The sequence below is a fragment of the Spodoptera frugiperda genome, chromosome 31, assembly GCF_023101765.2.
Source record: "Spodoptera frugiperda isolate SF20-4 chromosome 31, AGI-APGP_CSIRO_Sfru_2.0, whole genome shotgun sequence".
Classification (NCBI taxonomy): Eukaryota; Metazoa; Arthropoda; class Insecta; order Lepidoptera; family Noctuidae; genus Spodoptera; species Spodoptera frugiperda.
The window spans coordinates 1,527,806-1,548,748 of record NC_064242.1 but is presented as its reverse complement, the minus strand read 5'-3'; the positions used below and the strand labels follow the sequence as shown (position 1 = coordinate 1,548,748).

Genomic DNA, 20,943 nt, shown 5'->3' with positions numbered 1-20,943 from the left:
AATAGTTTTTAATTTATTGTGAGTGAATGCAGTGTAATTTAAATTCATTGTGGATGTTTGCGGTTAGTATTGCTTTCGGTTGAATAAAATGGATGTGGTGTACTGTTGTTTGATATAGAGTAGGTGGTAAAGTTATACTAAAGGGCACCTAGCTTCATTGACGAACAGACTGACAGACTATTATTTATTTCTTTATTTGTTGACGTTTCAAAAGTACCTAAGTATTTATGATTTAATGGGAATAAATGATTTAACTTTAAAAAAATATTGAAAATGTAATAAATAAGAAACCATTTCCTAAACAAGGAAAATGACTGAGTCAAATAATTCATTTCTATTAGATCACAAAGCACGTTACGTACTTTTGTAAGTCAAACTATTAAATAATAACATGTCTGTCTACCGATCTGTGCTTAAGTGATAAAAATACCTCACTTTTTGAAGGTAGAGACATCACAGACACACTACAGCGATCATCCACACACATTACATTTGCATCCCCTATCGTAACACATCAGTTGCAAAGCGAGGAAAAAAGTAATCATACGCTTCAATATTTTGCTGCGAAATTCTGCCAAAATCTCGAGCTAGGGACACATATAGTAACGCAATATAATATGTCCGTCGGTCGGTTCGCGTCACTTCACATACGCGATTACGGTAATGCGATTGCGCTTCGCCGTCGGCCAAGTGCGCGCGCCCTTAATTAGCGCTGCCCGCACAACAACCACCACCCAAATCCAAACTCTACCCCACACGGCTATACGGTCCATATTCATATGAGCAAAATATTCCATCGAAGGCAGAGTTAATTATGTGATCGCGAAATCACATTTGACGGTATCGGAAATCATTAAACGGGTGCGTGTTTTCATCACGAAATTTTAATTAATGGGGCGAAAGGGCTACAATTTTGTTAAGAATCGCTCTTTCAACTTCCTACTAAAATTAGGAAAGGTTTAATTAATATTTGTAGTCAATTGGGCCTTTTAACGCCGAGCTACGCTTTGAATGCTACGTCGTAGCAACAGTACTACGTTGCTACGTGCGTAGTCGATAAGCTACGAAGTCGGGGCTACGAATTAAGCTACGCTTCTCAGTCCTTTGCTACGCGCAGTTAATGTGCGTAGTTATTCAGTAATAGGCCATAATGTATTCTTATTAACAATTAATAGGCTCGAAAGTATCATTAAGTAGACAAATAAAACCCGTTTATTTACCATATCAATTCGATGCGAATAAAAACGTAATAAAGGACGGTGTTAGACTGGGGAACTTTTTAAGATGGCGGTCGACAATGGATTACGAATTTATTTGGGGTTCCCCGCTTTGGGAGTAAGTGTGGTGGAGACAGTTATATTGCCTAAGTTAATGCATAAATAAAAGGTAACAATATAGACTGGTTTTAAGGGCTCGGAAGCGGAGGTTATAAGGTAGAATAAAAATTATGTTTGTAGTTCGTAAGAAGTAGGTTGGGGATTTATTTACATTCCCGTGTGTGGGTGGGCAGAGGAAAGAATTAATCTTTGCAGTCGTTAGTATTTATCCTTTATATCTAGCCTGGAAATCGCTGTTAAAAGCAGATAGTACTAGAAACAGATAATAATCAGTAAAACACTAATTCACGAAGCAATTTTAACAAGAAAATATGTTCATACACCTTCCTGCAGAAGCGGCTTAAACGAATAAACTATAAATGGAGATAAAGATCGTATTTATTATCTTGCATAAGTCAGGCCACGGTTGAGGAAGCCGGTAATAACTAAAGCTATAAAATGTTCGCGTTTATTGTACAGCAGCTACATATCAAGGTATACAAAACCAGTATAAACTGACCGTCGAATGTACGGAAAGATCATACAAAGCGAGACCATGATAAACTGGTTTGTGTAGCATGATGTGCACGCGTGTGTACTACAACAGTTATCAAGGCACTTGATTAAATTTTTATTCTATTTTTACGAGCTATCAATTAGACACGTTTAGTTCACGAAATATCGTGTAAAACGAGGTGTTTTTCGTAACTTTTCTAAGAATATTATTATTTGTATTAATAACTAGAATGTACTTTATTTTCGTGTCGTTACTTTGAAAGGAATCCTTTCAGTTACAAACTTAATCATTACAAATATGAAACTGATTTTGTTTTTAGCTTAATAACGACCTTGACATTAATACTCTTTACATATATTTGAGGAAGTATTTTTAGTACCAATAACCTACCGATCGGTAGATTTGCCTACCAGTACCGTACCTCGACTATGAGTTTGAAGCAATAGTATTTGTCGATAGTCACTAGCGACAACAAAGTAAATTTTTTGTAAGTCAACTAAGTTTATGGTAATTAGACTAGTTTATGGCAATATACAGTATAGAACCAAAGTACTTACCACTCTCAGAGACTGATGAGGGTGACCGCTCCGCCGTGGACACTCCAGACGACGAGGATTCTAGGGACGAGAGCGAATCAGCTCGCGTTGTGTGCGTATGCGTCATCGAGCTCTCCGATAGTCTTGAATCTCTGGGTGCATCGCTCAGCTGGTTCAACCGCCGCTGTAGGTAGCGCTGCTCCCTCGCCAATTGCTCCTTGTGACTAACATGCCTCTTCTCTCGTTCTTCCAAACTCTGTAACAATTGAAAAATTATATTAGAGATTTTAGGTCTAAGAACCAACATGTCGGTTGGTTGAGGGCAATTTTAGGATTACAAACTTGACATTAAAATACTAAATCGAAGTTAAATAACTTTTTCTTTCAGTAAAACATAAAATACCATAAATATAGAAATGCCTACAAACCAGAACACGAAAAAAGATACAATACTAATTAGACATGAAGAGAACAGAAGCGAACAACAATTTACTGTGAAACTTCTTCCTATATTAGCTGAAGTACTCGTTCAGAGTAGACAGGGCAACATTCACGAAAGAGATTAATAGTATCAATAACAAGAAACTATTGGGTAATTAGACACACATAATGTGGTACTCGAAACACATTAATCACTGGAGCCTGATTTACTAACTTAGGCCTTTGACGGTTAGCGTTAGTCATAACTAGTGTTCTTAGTTTCAGATAGTTGGATTGTGGTACCCAAATGAGATGTTGTGGAATCTTGTGTCAATGATTTAAATGTTTTACTGTATATTATCATGTTACTTAACTTAGGCATTACTAAATGTAGTATAAAACAGAACTGATAAACGAAATTCTATCTGTCTATTGAAAATTTCCCCATAATTTTCCAAGTTAATACAAAAACATAATAAACAATCTCATGCTAAAACCCTGTGGGTGTAAAAAAGACGAGCACCAATCAATAAGCCTTTGCGAAGTAAGCTCGGTGCTGTAAGTAATAAGTAAATATTAATTTATATCATCAATATTGACAAGGGAACACTAATGCTCTTATTGCAGCTTATAGTCCTCTTGTTCCGGCGACATCGAGCGACAGCAAACAAAGCAAGCGAACGTCGGCTCCTATCAATAAATACTTAATGACGCAACACGAAACATTTATAAAGTTTCGCCAGCTAAACACGGCATGTGTTCATTCGCCCCAACACATCAGACGGTCGACGTCAGCCTCTGCACATAGCAGTTTTTTGTGAAGCTCTTAAGAAAATGGCTTTTTCTAGAGCCCTATACACCGGGGACCGACCCGCGGGAAAAAAATGAGGATTATGTACGAGCAAGTTCGGGCAACTTCCAACACTGCAGGGTAGTCGATGAAAATTTCTCGCTTTTGTTTTTCTCTCAATGTGTCCATAGACTTATCTATACATTTATATACACAATGTATACTTAAATGGGAGTTACCGAGTTTCTTCGCGAGTTTAGAATGAATAGCCGTAATGTTGAATAATTCAGGTTATTTTCAGTACGGTTACGGCTTAGTATAATTTTGGAATGTTACCATTCGCTGTTTGAGTCGATGTATTTTTGGAGCAAAATGTAGATTATAATGAGTTAGGTAATGACTGTGTAATCAAAATAGATTGAGGATTATTACTTCACGACGCTTAATTAGGAGTTGAAATAACACTTGATTACACAACTGTTGAGTTGCTTAATGAACTTATTTAAGAGTCGTTAGAAGAAAATAAGGGAGACGTATTAAAATTCAACAAAACAATGAGCGTGATAGCAACGTATTCTTTTTAATTTTTTCCCATGAGCAGGGTGGCGGCCACCCTTAGTAGCATTACGGCCAGGGCAGGGAAGGCCTTAGATGATATATCTGATCATAAATCTCTGGCAAGTCAGCGGACGGTGCAGTGCTGTCCTTATTTTGCAGTCCAAACGTTAAATGCCGGGGGAGATTTTAAATTTTCGCTGTTTTTGCGAATGATTAAATTATGGATGGAGAGAAATGGCCGTGGAAATTGTTTGCAGATGATGGATACGGAGCTCTTTGATTTTAAGGGAAATGTGAAGGCAATTTCGAAAAACCAGATGGAGTTGGCGCATTTGCATTGATAGATAGACTGGAATTAATAACTGACGGAGCTTTTTAAAATAATAACGCAATTCGTAGTTTATTTTTTGTTTTCTGTAACAGAGAAAATGAAGTCTTCCGTACATTAACACTACATGGATTAATTAACACATCGTTGAAGTTTAGAAACTAGTTTGGGCATTAAGATTCAATACATGCCTCGTACGTAGACCCATCACCGAAGTACACAACGTACGTGTACCAGCAGAAATTATCCAATTTATACGTTCGAATGGACAGATTTCCAATATACTCGCACATAGGCACAAACCACAACCTTTGCTTTATCGATTTCCTGTCAGAGCATTTGAGCTCGAGCAATTCCGAATTATGTCATATTTGCTATACGTACGTATATAGCATGAGCTGTACCTATATTTTATGGATTACTGGTGGCATCCTACCCTCGTGTTATTGCACGCTATTTATTTTTTACGACCAGCGCCCCGTTTAATATGAGTAGATTTCGCCTCTCCAAATAATCCACTCGTATTGCAAAAACCGGTGATACTGAATAATCTGTGCACTCCGCTTCTCGAAATGTTGATGTTTTTTGAAGGATTTTCCAGAGAATCGGAAATAAAATGTTAAGTGACGACTGTTTCCAATGTAGGGTGAATATAAATGGGCACAAAAATGAATGTTTCGCTCTTAATGATGCGGTAGTAAGTGACAATCAGGACGGACGATTTAACACAGTTCGCGTTAAACGCGTATTTAAAACACAACTGACCCATTTCAACATAACCATTTCAGAATCTAAAGAGCTTTGTATTAAATTAAAACAAGCTCATTATAAAAAGAACAATACCGACGGAAGGCGTGGAACGTTTCCCATAAAACATGTAAATTTTGAGGCTGATGAATTTTAAACAACACTTCGGAGTATCACTTATAACTTAATTGGTTATTAGAAAAGTTTTCCAATCTGCATGAGGAATTGCTTGGTGGTCGGAATTTTTAGCCGCTGTAAAATATAGCCGACATTGTTTATTTAGGCAGACTTGATGGAAAACGCCTGAGGAGTTCGCTCAGCAATTTGGTCGGTTTTTGACCTTTGGGCGAAGTTATTTCATACCGTCTGTCTTGGAATTTTTGAAGCTCGTAATAAATGTTACGTAGTACAAGATAGAAGGTAACAAATGCGATCAATTCTGTTTCGAAATCCGAGTTTTGCTTAAAGAAATATCTCACGTGAATTTCTTACCTCGGCTATATTTTTTCTTACAATCATAGTCGACAGGTGATCACCGAGTGGAAAATTAGATGGACCGCTGACCTGGAAACGCTCGCAAGGATCCGATGGATATGAAGCCGTGTGTTGAGGCAGACTATTATGTAAACGTCAATCCATGAGTGGACGTCTTCTGACTACCTACTGATATATTCCATCAATATTTAGGTGTATCGAAGCCCACGCTAGATTTAGGCTTTAAATAAGTAAAGACTCGATTCCTTTATTATTCCATTCGTATTTGTTGAGGATGAAATCAGTTTATTCTAGTGTGTACTTAGATTCTGGCTCTAAAGATCTTGTAGAACATGATATTGAAAAGATTTAGATATTCCAAAGACCGTGCAATGTTTTGTTTCGAGACATGGCTTTCAAATCTAAACTCTACCTACAAGGACTTAGAACATAAATCTGGAATAAAAGCCAGATATCTGTATGCATGGCCGTTCAAAATGATAGATGGTATTTTGAGAGAGCAATTTTGTGAAACTTCGTGAGTGTATGTATGTTGTATCTGTGTTAGTGTTGTCTCAAGTTGCTGGCAATTCGCTGGCTTATCGCTTCACTGGGGAGGGGGCGAAGGGTTGTCGAGTGAACCGAGAATTTATCCTTAAAAACATTTTTTAATTTTTCAAACGTAATACTGCTTCTAGTCTTTGTGCCATTTTTATAAAAGCAGGGATTTCTAAAAACCTTTCCGTATTTTCAAATATTCAATTCCAAAATTTGTGAGTAAATGTGAATATCGAGTTAGCGACTAATTGAAAGGAATGATTCAAATACGGCAGGCGATCAATTAGAAATATATTTTGAGCTTTACCTCTATACACTAATTAACAATTTTAATGAACGTATTCATTGAATAATTTGTTATCATGACATTTCAATTAAGGTACATATAGCTTAACGAAATTAACTGTGCTTACATTTGGGTTAGCAATAAATAAATTATTTAATTTGTTACGTTTGATTATAAAATTGTTTAATTTTGAAATTGTCACGATACACACATGTATGTATATCTATATTATCATCATCATACTACCACAGAAAGTTACCTAAATCTCCCTAATCAAATAGTTTCACGGAATAACCCGTTGCTATGGCAACCAACACCTAAATTACAAGCAAATTCAATTCCACATCATGGTTCACATTCCCGGACCCGCTCAGGCGTTAAAGCATGGGGCACAAAGCATGAATCTTCACTTCACATCTGTACTCTATAATTAATAGTAAACCTGAAGAGTTTATTTGATCGCACTAATCTCCAGAACTATTGGGTTGAATTGAATAATTCTTTTTGTATTGAATAGCTCATAAATCGAAGAAAGTCATGAGTAACGATGGAATTTCTTGCTCGTTCTTCTCCATTCGAATCTACCCTTTGGAACGAGCACATAGCTTCACTGACGGACAGACTGACAGACGGTCTAGTCAAACATTTACTGTCATTTTAAAATTAATTATTTATTGTTTAGTTGAAATAAATGCTTTGACACGGAGCCGAGCAGAGGGTGAAATGACGCGCATCTAGTTGTATAATATTAGTGGGATCCCTCACTAACAACCCTGAATCGCACGACTCATTACAATGTTCGCGCGGGGCCCGCAATCGTGGTTTTACTAGAAGCAAGCTACCATGTGCCCTATCACTCGCGAATTCATCTTAATTATTTCTCTAAGCTCGTAGTCTAGTGACGAGGGTCTGATTATGTTCATAATTATAATGTTTTAGGTTTGTTTGGAAACAGTTCTTTCGAGTTTATTGGTATAAACTTGTATTTATAGATGGATTAGGAAACTATTGAGTTTTTGCTATAGTGGTGTTACACACTGTGTCAAAATGAATGCTTTCGATCCTAGTTTCAAATAGATAATTCGGATTTAAATTCAAGATTGACAATTCGCCACACATCGGAATTATGATTTTCTAACTATCCATAACAGTCTATACAATCTTCAACATGTAAAATATCATTTGAAACGATTTGCATATCTATTACTTAGCGACGAGCACGTTCCCTCGGGTCCAAACCTTTACAAAGAGCAGCCAACAACATAATATTTCCAATTCCCATCCCGGACTACAATTTACGTAAGTCGTGAATGTTTTCCGCGAAACGCAAATGAATACTGGCATTGCCTTCGGTTGCGATGTGCCCGCTTTAACTACGATGCCTTTTAATTAGTCCTGCATATTAATCAGACTAACGGTCTAAGTTTGTAAATGTAGTGCGAAGCGGTTGAGACGGGTGTTTTTCTTTTAATTTTTTCTCTCTTTCCCTATTTTTCTTTGTGAACAGAATCTATAAATGCTCAAAAATGGTACTGGAGTTCCAAAATCTGAATTTGCAGAGATATACATTATGATAGGGCAAAGAGATGTGAAAGCAAGAACTTATTGCATGTTCATAATGTATAAAACTGTTATATACAAATGTAAAAACAACTAATACATAGAACAATAAAGATAGTAAATAAAAAGACCAACAGCAACTGTCCATAGTCGCAATAACGTGTGTTTTCACAACAACAATAAATTGGCTAAACTAAACAAAGTGCGCGACCATTAACATATTAGATTCGTTCAGTCGAGAGCCTATTTACGGCAGCGGTTTTAATTACTTATGCGTTGTGAAAATTCCAAATGAATTTACCTAATGTACTTAATTAACGATGTCTGGGTAAATGCTTCACGTTGAATTTTATACGAAGAGCTTTAGACTTTGAATGTGATGTAAGGATTGTTTCGTTTTCGAAAACTAGTTTCTAAGTACATAATAATAAAGTTCTGACTGCCATAACAAAGGTATCAGGAAATAATCACGGCAAACATCAGGTTCATAAAGCACTAGAATACACGTCAAGTATAAACCAATTGTCAAAGGAAATGACTTTAACAGTAAGTAAGCTTATACCACACTAAATGAAAATTCATTTAATAATAAAACGCTTTCCATAATCTTCATTAAGTTTCAGTAAACCCATCTCTACACTGACGACATAGAGTTGAAATTCCTTTAAGAATTTTGGAAATAATATTTGGTGAAGCGAGTTTGGAATAATAACGCATCGCTTCATTGACAGCGGTTTACTTTACGCTCAATTAGTGGAACGACACACGCGACGTCCCTGAGCCTTACACCCCCTCCCTCACACCCCTCAAGTGTCTGCTCCCAGTTTGGGGTGTGGTGAAATTTGTACTACTGTTTTAAACGTACATAACATCCCTTGTATGCAAATTCTGTGAGAGAACCAACATGAACGACTAGTAGAGACAATTACTCTTGGACCTTGAACAATAACTTTTATTTAGCATTTGTTGTCTAAGCTTCGTGTTTGGACAAAATAAATAAGAATAAAATATAACATTTTGTTAAAACACCTAATAGCATTAGTGTCATGTCACTCATTTAATAGTCCATTAGAAGGCAAACAAATTAATTTTGTCGTCAAAATACACCATCGAGCATTTACGCGACATAAAGTCGGTCCTAAGATCGCACCTTGCGGCATCCCCTTACCTGCCGCCACTAACATCGCCTGATAACGCAATAAAGCGAAGTTACAACCAAGACAGCGGTCGAAACACCTTGATAAACCATCCCGTGAACATCCCGTACCTCTCCGCACCCGATTTCGCATTGTTTCACCCAAGCGATATTGTCGAATGCCACCTGCCGTTCCTTTTCACAAATGTTCCTCAGTTATCTCAATTTAACGACAGCTAGGTGTGTTATGGAAAATAAGAGCTTCTATAAGGTTAAAATAGAGTCTGAATTAGAACACATTATTCTGTTTGTATCTAAAATCTAGAATCGTATGTATATTAAAGCAATGTAAATTATAAATACTCCTAAAATTTATTACAACCCCAACTATACGTAAGGTATAAAATACATTCAAACGGGGCCCACAGAAACGTGACTACTAACAATATACTCAGTGTTCTACCGTGAATTATAAATAACAGGAGATTAGGACGTTTTTGTAATTGGCCAGATTTCGTCCACTGATATAACATCTGACACTCGGTCACGTTCGGGAAAAACGGCGAAGGGGATTTATTTCCCATCGTTAAATATAAATTGTAACTTCTGCTGCTTTTATGTGAATTAAATTTGAGTTAGTTCTATAAAATTATATTACATTTGTGATTCTACATCCCAAATGAATTTTATCTATTCTCATTTACATAACTTACGTTTTGCTATTTTCTCTCTTCTCGTAAACTTATTAAATTTCATAACGCTAGAAATTGCTCTAAGTGTTCAAATGAATTCTTCAAGTCCAACATTTTTGTTGAATAAATAAATAATACTTTTCTAGAACTTCACTGACTGCGAGGAAAAAAGTTTAAATTACACCAGAACTGTAGGTTTTTTCCAACTTGGCTATGAAGATATAATTTGTTTAACGTTGTGAATACTAACTTAAAATGGCTAATGAGAGTTTCTCATAGTCAACCCGCGTATTATTTTCTTTGCAAGAAAAACGAACAATAAGCTTCGTTAGTAATATTCGCAATTGTTAACGGCTTTGGATACTCATTCGTTTCAAGGAGAGAAAGAACATGAAATACCAATGCAAAGAAAATTTTGTTGGTTGACAAACACATTACGGTCATAAAAGCTATAACGTCTAACACTAGTATACGACGCGCATGAAAACAATTATATGCCATCAGTACATGTACGGCAGGTAATTTTTTAAATAAATACTGGCTAGAACGCGGCACGGGTGAGTCATTATAGGTTTTATGGGCCATAACGCGGTCCCAACCTTATAATTCCGACTTATTCAACTACGTGAAAACAAAAATAAATCACGCCATCGATATCATGGAGGGAATGATCGCCGGGAAGCCGGAAAATGTTGCGTAAATGTACACTGCGCGGTGGACGCGTGCTGATGTACGGTACATGTGGAAATGCCCGTGAATTTAGATTACATTGTTCCTTTTTGTAGACTCCACTTAGCTCAGAGCTGTGTTCTAGTAGTTTTGTCTGAATGCCTAGTGGTTTTGGCTTTTGTTTTGTCTAGTATTTTCGTTCCACGCTTCAGAGCAAATTCTTTATCTTCTACATTTTTAAATTTAGCATTTCGAGATAACGTAGCTAAATAAGTTACTGGTTTCTCATCATTATTTTACCTGAAATATGAAAATATCCATTTTAATCTATTAGAAGCATAGTAACTGACATTTTTCTTGGAATCGTATTGTTCCACGGTATTACAATATTCATAAAGACCCGTTTGTTTCAAAGTAAAATTTGACAGAGAATTCCCACCTTATTTTAACAATATCATTATCGCTAGAACACGGACGTTTAAGATTTGAATAATATACATTTTTATCTAAATTCCCTTTGTAGGTATTGTACTAATTTTCTTTGTAATCATTATGTTCGTCATTTTATTGAGCCATCCGTGTTAATTAGAACAATTTTGCCTCAATCTCGTCTCGAACAGAGGGTTCGCGAATGCTTTGTCTATTTCCCGAAGATACATAATTTTGGAAGATAATTTGGACGTTTCGACGAGGGTCTTATTCCGAATATTGTGTGCGCCGCTCATGTACTTACCATCGGCATTATATACGAAGGTATCTGAGGCAACAGTAAACACTCGTTATATGTGATTATTGAGCTGGAATATATTTTTTTGTTCTACAATTCGTTCCGTTCTTGTGTGTTGTAGTTGCGTAACGACCAATGATACAATTTTTTGATATCGTAACGAGGGAAATGGTTATGAATGAATGTCTTTGTAAATCGTTTGAGCGTGAAAAGTTTAAAGAGTCAATTTTCCTGGAAATGTGATTGATGTAAGAATTTTCGTCGTTATTCGTCCTTTTTAGGGGACGAGAGATGTCGATAATTATTTTGTCTGTATATTTGATATTTTCTTCGAGTGCTTATGTAACGTGAGCTTGTGGCTAGATTAAAAAGTTATTATGAGCAGTCAAAAGTTTTAAAATGATTGTAGGTTTGATTGAGCTCACTCGAGTACTCAGTGACCCTTTTGTTTTCAGGGAAGGAGTGTGTGGTTTTAGTCGGTAAGAGTCCGACATAACCTGCTGTCTGACGTACATCGTAAGACAAAAGCTATCCATGAGGACAAAAGCTATCCACACGTAAAAAAAAAGGTTTGATTGAGCTCGTCACCAATTAATACATCGTTAAATATAGCTAAAATAACATAAGGGCCATGAACAGATTAATCAACTTCAAAGACTATTAAGTAATAATTTTAAACTTAAACAAAAGCCAATTCATTTTTGCGGCCGCGTGTCAGTTTGTCGACTAATATTACTTGAAGAATATCCCGGCTCTTATAGCGTTCCCTTCCCATTGATAGCGCTCTGCTTATTAAATTTCCCATGAAAAAGTGTCAAGGGACACAAAATGAATGGAGTTTTACGCCTGTTGAAATTAGCTTGATTTTTTTTCTTATATTTTTTTTATATGAAGTATGAAAGAAAAGTTATTTTTGGTCGTGAAAACAGTATCGCTTGTCTTATGTAGGAACTATGTATTGAATATCTCTGGGCAACTTGCTGCTGTGTAACGTGTGGCGGGTTCGATCCTTGAAGAACCTTTGTATGATCCACAAATTCTTTTTCGTCTGGGTGATCCACAAATTGTTGTTTCGGGTCTGGGTGTCATCTGCATGGAATATTGTACGTTTGTAAACACATCTAAGACACAGGAGGAAATCATAGTGTGGGGAAGTGTTTAAAAAAAACGTTAACATAGTATTTTTATACCAAAACGTAATCGGTTAAAAGTAGCTACCACGATCACATTATATCAAAATTAAAAATCTTCACATTTTCACCTGAAACTTCATCATAAAATATTAAAGTCCAATATTCTAAAAATATCCAAAATAAAATTCAAACGACGAACACGTTCTAAAAATCAAAAGCTTCAACGGCCAATATCATAGGAGAGTGACGTAACGCCACGTCAGCGAAACGGAGGACGCTGATTGGCGTTCGAATTTGATCCGACGTCGGCGTTGATACGAAACTGCAGCGACGTCACTTGATGCGTCGCTGACGTGGCGCGACTGACGTTTATTGGTTTAGAGTTCCGAGATTTTATTACGACTTCAGAAGCTGATATTGGGAATACGTAATAGTGGCGTTTTATTAGCCTGTTGCCTTAGGGAAGTGGGGGTTATAAATTGAAATCTTATTTTATGACAATTTTATGCTAACTATATTAAAACTATGTAGATTTTATTTATTGGAAATCATTGTATTTTTCAATATCTTAAGAATTTTTGCTTATACAACAAGAATATTAAATAAACATTTATTGTTGGGTAAACCAGTTTTGGTTATAAGGCAAAAACTAAAGTTTTCAAATTCAATACTCCATTAACGATGTATTTAACAAAAAGCAGCTCAGAGTATTACTAAAACAGACTAAAATAGGTCGTCTAGAGTGTAGTCTAGACTAAACGCTAGGCAGTACTTACATCACTGTCTAGGTTTTTGTCCAAAAACTAATGAAAGTGTACACGGTGTCATATTTCAGAGCGACTTAGCAGACAGATTGAGATGTTTATTGTTTTTCTGAAGAAACAAATCATTTTAGGCAACCTTTTAAAAACAAAAGAAAGATACGTAAGATTTTTTCTAGAGACAAAGTGATATACGTTTTTATTTTGTAGGTATTAAGGTTGAAAGCTATTATTTAATTGAGCTTTAGAAGGTTTCAGCTATAGTTGTCAATCTGTTACAGCATGTAATGCCGCTATATAATATACACCCACTTTTCACCATTTGTGTTATAAGTCATAATATATGTAATAGGGGATGAGCCTATTGCCATATACATACTGGGCACATTACTAGACTCCGGCCGTGCTACTACCGTAAATTATGAAAAACATATCCTAATTACTAATTACCCTTTGCTCGACCTTTTAACTCAATCAACGAGGTAGTTTATGCCGTCAACAATGTAGATATAACAGTCCTATAGCTAGCTACCACCAAGTAATTTAAGAAGAACAAAAAGTATAAAAAATTTACAAGTCGCTGGATTCATCGCAATTAGCGATCTTTTCCTTCGACGAACATAATTTTGCTGTGCAGGTTCCAAGCTTGGGTGATCAGCAGACCACGTTTCACTGAGGAAGGTGAATAAATCAACAGCTAGGTATAAAACTGCGATTTAATCATTTTAGTTACGAAATTCTTTTCTTAGATAGCATGGTTATTTTAAAATATGCATAATCAGGATATCGAAAACGTTATTTATAACTAGTTCACGGAATGAAATAGTCAAATCATTTCTACCGCGCCAATATCCAGATTACAAATAATGTGCGGGTCTGCGGATGGCGAGCAAGGGTAGCTCGCCGCCCGACCAGAACCATGCCCGTGTGTACGGCGCGTTGCGTTCCGCGCGCGCCTCAAAGAGCCATCAGACCACCATAGATCGGGCCCAGTAGGGCTAATGCCTGATCCGGAGCTGCGAACTAGGTTTAACGGGGCGCCAGCTCGGAAAGAAGTAGTAGGAACGGGGTGGTTTTTAGAGAGTTACAGTTTGAAATTCCCTCTCACTTCGCCCAAGGCGGAAGAAGTCATTGAATAATGGTCCCCTTTAAAAAAAGACTATAAACGATTACAAAATATATTAATTCCCAAAATCTCCTAATACTTTACAAAACGATGAGCTTACTTTTCATTATGAGAAACTTAAAATAAGTATTTTTTTGCCACAATGCCAGAACCGTGGCCAAGTTCACAAGTCCCTTGCTCCCTATCTTAAGGCTTTATTGGCTAAATTTTCTTTATTACGCAACTTGATGAATGATGAGCCCTCTTGCTAATAATAAAAATGTGGTAATTAAAATATTTTGGAATTTTTCCGCCGGAGAAATAATTTAGAGTGCGGTTCCGTAAATAATGGGAAGTTTAGAATGATAATTTATTAGGGAATAAAGTATATTTTTTGTTAATGTGAATTAATTAGGTATTGTTAATTCTCGTAGTGTCGGGATTCGGAAACCGAAACATAATTAATGTGTTTGTATAATAAACTAGCGGGTCCCGCGAACTTTGCTTCACATAACAACTTATATGTATTGCGCATATTTGTTAATTTCTTTGTACGAACCTTCTAACATAAGAAGTTCTGCTAACAATAACAAACTAAAAAAAAATAGAATTAGCGTTTCGAGATTTGCGCTTAGCAACACATTCTCCGATTCCTTTATATATTTTAGAAAATAATATAGATAAGCGATTCCATATAATTATTTCGAAATCAACGTTTTTAAGTACGAGTATGTAATTATAGAAAGTGCAATACTTTCTTAAGTAAACACAGTTTACGAACATCCTGACTTCTAACTCTCAGCAAACTGCAAACTGGATTCGAACCCAGTTATTGCTAGTTCACTGCCGTTTAAATATTGGTTCAAAAGATTTAACTTTTTGCTCTTATTCTTAGTTCAACGTTTGTGTAGACATCGCATGTCCACCTATACCAAAATGTTACTCGATTTTCGCCTTTATACCAAGATAGATAAAGTTGAAAATGTAATGAAGAATTGACAGATAAGGGTAGCTTGAATTGCTGTATGTACAGGGTGGTATATTTTACAATGTTGTTTAATCGTTTTTAAGATTGTAAAATAGTCATTTTGTGTTAAATTGTCGTACAATTTTTACGACAGTGGTTACATTGATATCAGCAGCTATGGAAATGGTTTTTGAGTGAGATTATTACCCACATTTAAACATTGAAAATGTACATAATTACTCAATACATACATACATAAGATCACGCCTGTGTCCCATGGGGGTAGGCAGAGACAATGAATAGCCAGAGCAGAGACAATTGCTACGAATCATACATACGAGCACCTCTTTCACTACATTTAGTAATTACTGAAGTCAAATTTAAGATACATTATGATTTCTCAAACATTACAATTTACACATTAAAATTTCACACACATTTCTATAACCTCAACCGCCAAATATATTCCACAACTCGCAATAAAAAACGGCAAATCTTCACGAACCCAATAACAGCGAATACATTTAATTGAATCTCCCATAAATAAACTGTTTACAGCCAAAACATCGTAAATAAGTCCGGGATGCCTATTCTCATAATTAAATCTTTACATTCGAACACGATAGCTAATATCTATCGACTTTATGCGTCACTTTAGTAGCAAAGCGTCAGAGTTACAGCCAGTTTATACGTCATAAATAGTTAGGATCGATTCGTCGTGTCGGTCGTGTCGTAAACGTCGCGTGAGGGACGAACGACATCGAAACTGGTTGACAATGTAGATTTGCGTAATTTTTTTTTGCAGTTTTACTAAGAATGGCTAGCTGAGAAGAATGTAGCAGTGCAACAATCGCCGCGTCATGTGTCGCGGAATGCTGCTCTTGAATATGAGATAATACGAGATAGCAGCCAAACGTTGACACATCAAATGTAAAAAACGTCTCTAGCATGGCTTGAAACTAGTCGAGTTCCTCGACAAATAGTTACATGACTAAGCCGATAACATAATAATTAATTTAGTATGTCTCACGAAAGTTGTAATAAAATTATAGTGTTGAAAACAATGGTTTATGGACATTTTATTGTCTAAGTTAATAAGAAAAGAAGTTATTCTACGTAATATGTTACAGAAGAAATCTATTTATACCATCACATACATAGGTACCATAAACCCAATCACAAAATCAACCAATTACAAGCCAATACCAAAACGACCATAGATAAAAATCGCCATTTTGTTTACTTGTCAAACAACTGTCATTGGAATGAAACCAATTGACATTCAGATAGTTCAATCAATTCATAGCACAGATAATCTTTACGGGTCGTACATCGGAAATGAAAACACAAAGGAAAGCGAATCGCTCCATTTAAGCGTTACTATCAGTAGACATTTTACGAGTGGTCGTAAATCAACATTGTATCGTAGTATTATAGAATAGGCCCTCGCCTGCACTTAAATAATTCATGGTATTTGCTTTTAAGGGTGCAGTGCCTATATGAGTAGAAGGGTAAGCAGAGCTCCAGGGTTTTATGACCGATTTTGGATTTTCTAGGGAGATTTTCCTTTCACTTATTGGAGTTCCAAATCAATAGGCTTGAACGTTCAACTATAATAATTTAAATTATATGTAACATTTACTTGTGATCCTTAATTCAAGAACTTAATGCTAAGAGCAATTAAGACTAGCTTTACACCCGTAGTTTCACTTGCTCGGTGAATGGAAAAAATAACTATATCACTTTCCAATCTTTTACTATCTCAAGACACAGTAAAAAGGCTTTATTTTGACGTGAAAGACAGACAAACAAACTAACATACTTTCCGAAAGTTTTTGATATTAAGTAAGGATATACAAATATACAATTTCTACCAAACTTTTAAATAAAAGGCATATGGATCGGTTTTACGTATGAAACATATAAAATGCAATATTTTTAATAACAAGCCGCTTTCCCTTGCATATTAATGATCCATTTGCGATGAAAACATTTATTATTTACAACAGAACATGTATTTAATATTGATGTCTATTGAAAAACTATTCGTTAAGTAATATTGGATAGCACTTTTTATTTTAGGTTTTAAAATATGACGTCACATGTACCAGGAGTGGGTAAGTAGTGGTCCAGGTATTATTACTTTAATATAGTAGCGTACTTTGTCCATTATTGTCAGTTGTCGCGTTTGTTATTTATGTTTAAGGGCTCCTAACGTGGCTTGAAACTAGTCGAGTGACCTTGTCGAATAGTTACGTAAGTTATCCATATAATTTAACTAGCTATTTCCGCGTGGTTTTACCCGCTCTATTCGGCTCCTGTTGTTTGTAGCATGATGTTTTATAGCTTAAAACCACCCATAATGAATGGACTATCCAACACCAAATAATTATTCGCATCGGTCAAACCAACAAACTCTTCAGAATTAGTTTACTGTTCAGATTACATTTTAAAGTTTTAGTATAAAACCGGATATAGAAATTATAACACAATAATATAAGATTATTAAAAAGTGAATAGTTTGTACAACCATCGCTATCTACCCCATCAACGAATAGCAGTCGTGATGTTAGCTTAGCAACGAGTACACTAACAAAACTAAACTTATACAATAGTATTTTACAATAACTAAGTAGGCATTGAAACTAAAATGTTCAAAGACTTGAACAAAAACTGAAATTACATTGTAATCGCTCCCCCCTGAACTGGTATTGTTAGTACATCGTTATTTTACTTACAAAAGCTGAAACTTTAACATTTACAGTTCATTGATTGTTGAAATATAAATATTTTTTTTTATATGAAACTTTTTCCGTTGCCGCCTTAGTAACAGCGTGGGCTTATGTTTAAGTTACGCTGAATAAAAGATGTTTATATTAACCGACTACAAATAAAAGGAGGTTCTCAGTTTGAGCTCTGTGTATGTATGTTTACGCGCAATTATCTCTCGGTTGGCTCAACCGATTTTGATGCGGTTTTCAACCTGTGTTTGCGCACACACTTGTGCACTATAATATCTTCCGTGTAGTGGATTAGTCTAGTTAGAAAATCGACCAGGAGATTATATTTATATTATTTATATATTTACAGCTAAAACCTTAGTACAAGTTTGTTTTACGCTTAACGAGATCGAAAAGAAAGGGCTTTCGACGTTCTGATTGGTTGGTTCAATCGCACCGTCCAATCAGAACGAACGCGCTCTCGTTTTGTTTTCGTTTAACGTAAACCAAACTCGTACTAAGGATACTGAACACATTAGGTTTTCACCAATTGATGAACCTTAAGCTGACTTCTAGATCAACCGGTTGGTAGGTTATTACCATTAAATATAACGGACTGAAGTATAAATATATACATTTTGTATAGAAAAGTTCTCGTGAATCGTGATAGATCATTTTGTGTCCGTTTTTATTGCTCTCGCCAACAATTTATAGCTTCCGAGTGCCTTTGAATAATCTTTTCATAAAAAAATGTTTTTAAAAACTTTTTTTCATAATGAACTCTTTTTGTTGAGCGGTCGCCTTTCAAAAGAGGATGTTTGTACTTCAGGATTGAGAGTTGAAATGTGTCTAGGTTTTAGTGTTTTTTAGATGAAGGATTTGTATTTCTAGTATAAGTTTGCTTTACGGTTAAAGTAATGGAAATGGTTAGTCTATTTGAGCCGGCCAATCAGTACCTCTACCATGAGTTTGAAGCAATAGTATAGGTCGATAGTGTTTGTTAAAAGCGGCGATACAAGTATTAAGAATACTGAATAACACAATATTATTGAAAACAAAACAATTTTTTTAATTCTCACATTCTTTGTTCGCAAACTACAAAATATTAATTTTAATAATCTGAATATTTAGCAGAGTAAACAATTTTGTTCGGCCCATTGACTCGAGCTTTTGGATCGAATTATTTTAAAGCATTTCTAGTTACTATATAATTAATAGAAATAACTAGTTTTTACTAAGTTTTAGAATAGACTATAAACAATAACTTTTTTGTATTCATTAAGTGGTCCCAAACGTAGTTGCTGAGTTTGAGATACTTATTAGATTTGATTTCCGAGTGTAAAAAGGAGAGATTTTCGATTATAAGTGCCATAATGTGCACCTCTGCCTACCCCTTCGAGTATAAAAAGCGTGGCAATTTTAGTTATAAGATATTGAAGATACAGGCTAAAGTATCTCTTGAAATTATCTTTCTTATAAAGACAAAGTATGTACGAAAACATGTCAGAGAAGACGACAGCCTCGAAATAGGCTTAAATAATAACGACGAAGCAGATTACTTCGGTAAAAAAGTAATATAAACCTAAAACACACTTGCGTACACCAAAAATAAAAACCTCATCATATTTTAGGTAGTAAAAAAGGTTTTATTTTGACCTAAAAGTTCGAGAAAGCGATGTAACAATGTCTTTAAATGTAATAAGCTTTGCGCAGGCGTTTTATCAAATACAGGATGATACACACACTTGCACAAATATCAGTACATTTTGTGTAATGTGGATATTTCCTTGATTCGTAATGTGATATGACGGTTGAGCCCCAAAGGGATAGGCAGAAATGCTGCTTATGTTATATAGATGCCAAATTTTCACCCGATTACATCGAAAGCCAAAAAGAGGGGGATATTCATCTATACCGTAAGAAGTAACAAAACTAATTACCATAGAGGTCTTATAATTTGTAGTGTACTATGTATTATTTCAGCAAATGAATTAAAATATGATCGCTTATTTCTGGTCCCAGTGATGAGCCCATGTAAAAAACGTATTCAACAACATGATTTTAACTATAATAAACATTATGACAAAGTTTGTCACACAAACTAATTGTAAACGTGTGACCTACCATATTGCCATAAATAAAAATACTGTAACTAAGACTAAAATTAAGCAATACACATTTAACGCCATCACAAAAATTTGTTAGAGCTCTCCCAAAAAAATTGCCAACAGACAATTTCTGAAAGCACTTTTTAACGACACACATTTTAGGTTCGCGATGTTTTAGGTTATAAAGCAGGGTTCCTATGTTGTTACCTAGGTATTACAGTATAGGGAGGACACTCTACAAAATTGGCTGTGACGTCAGCACGGTTGCTACTAAATTGAGGCTGACAGTCTCATTTTACGCAACTAAATTGAGTTGTCGGAAAAATAAGGGGGGACGCCTGTTTTTTAGCTGCGATATTATAGGGAGAGTTACGGGGTGTGCAGTAATCTGAGCGGTTATTACACATTTAAGACGTGGAAATTAAAATTGTGATTCGTTTTTTTTTTATTATGATTTGTTGGTTCAGGGAATGGTTGGGTACAATTTTGGGTATATTCGATTCATTCGAATTTGAATGTAGGTGTAATTTGTACATAATCTTACTAATATGTATTATAAATGCAAAAGTTAGTGTGTATGTTTGTTACTCAATCACGTCAAAATGGCTGAAGGAATCGGAATGAAATTTGGAACAGAGGTAGATTATGGTCTGGAATAACACATAGGATACTTTTTATTCCACAGGACGCGGGTAGATATGCTGGGAGAAGCTTGTTAACTATTATTTATCTGCATAAGAACATAATTTAAAATTTTTTTGTTCAACTATCAAAAAACAAGTTACACACAATTAAACATACCTAATAAATTCCAAACGAAACTCAACGAATCGTTC

The 20,943-nt window shown here is 35.5% G+C and overlaps 1 protein-coding gene across 2 annotated transcripts in view; it reads right to left on the bottom strand.

The window, feature by feature from the left end:
• Nucleotides 1–20,943, bottom strand: part of LOC118276468 (max dimerization protein 4) — a 257,881-nt gene that overhangs the window by 13,660 nt on the left and 223,278 nt on the right. For both annotated transcript variants that reach the window (XM_050707317.1, XM_050707315.1), the window contains exon 5: nucleotides 2,391–2,625. In XM_050707317.1, coding sequence (XP_050563274.1) covers nucleotides 2,391–2,625 — 235 coding nt within the window. The remainder of the gene's footprint in view (nucleotides 1–2,390; nucleotides 2,626–20,943) is intronic.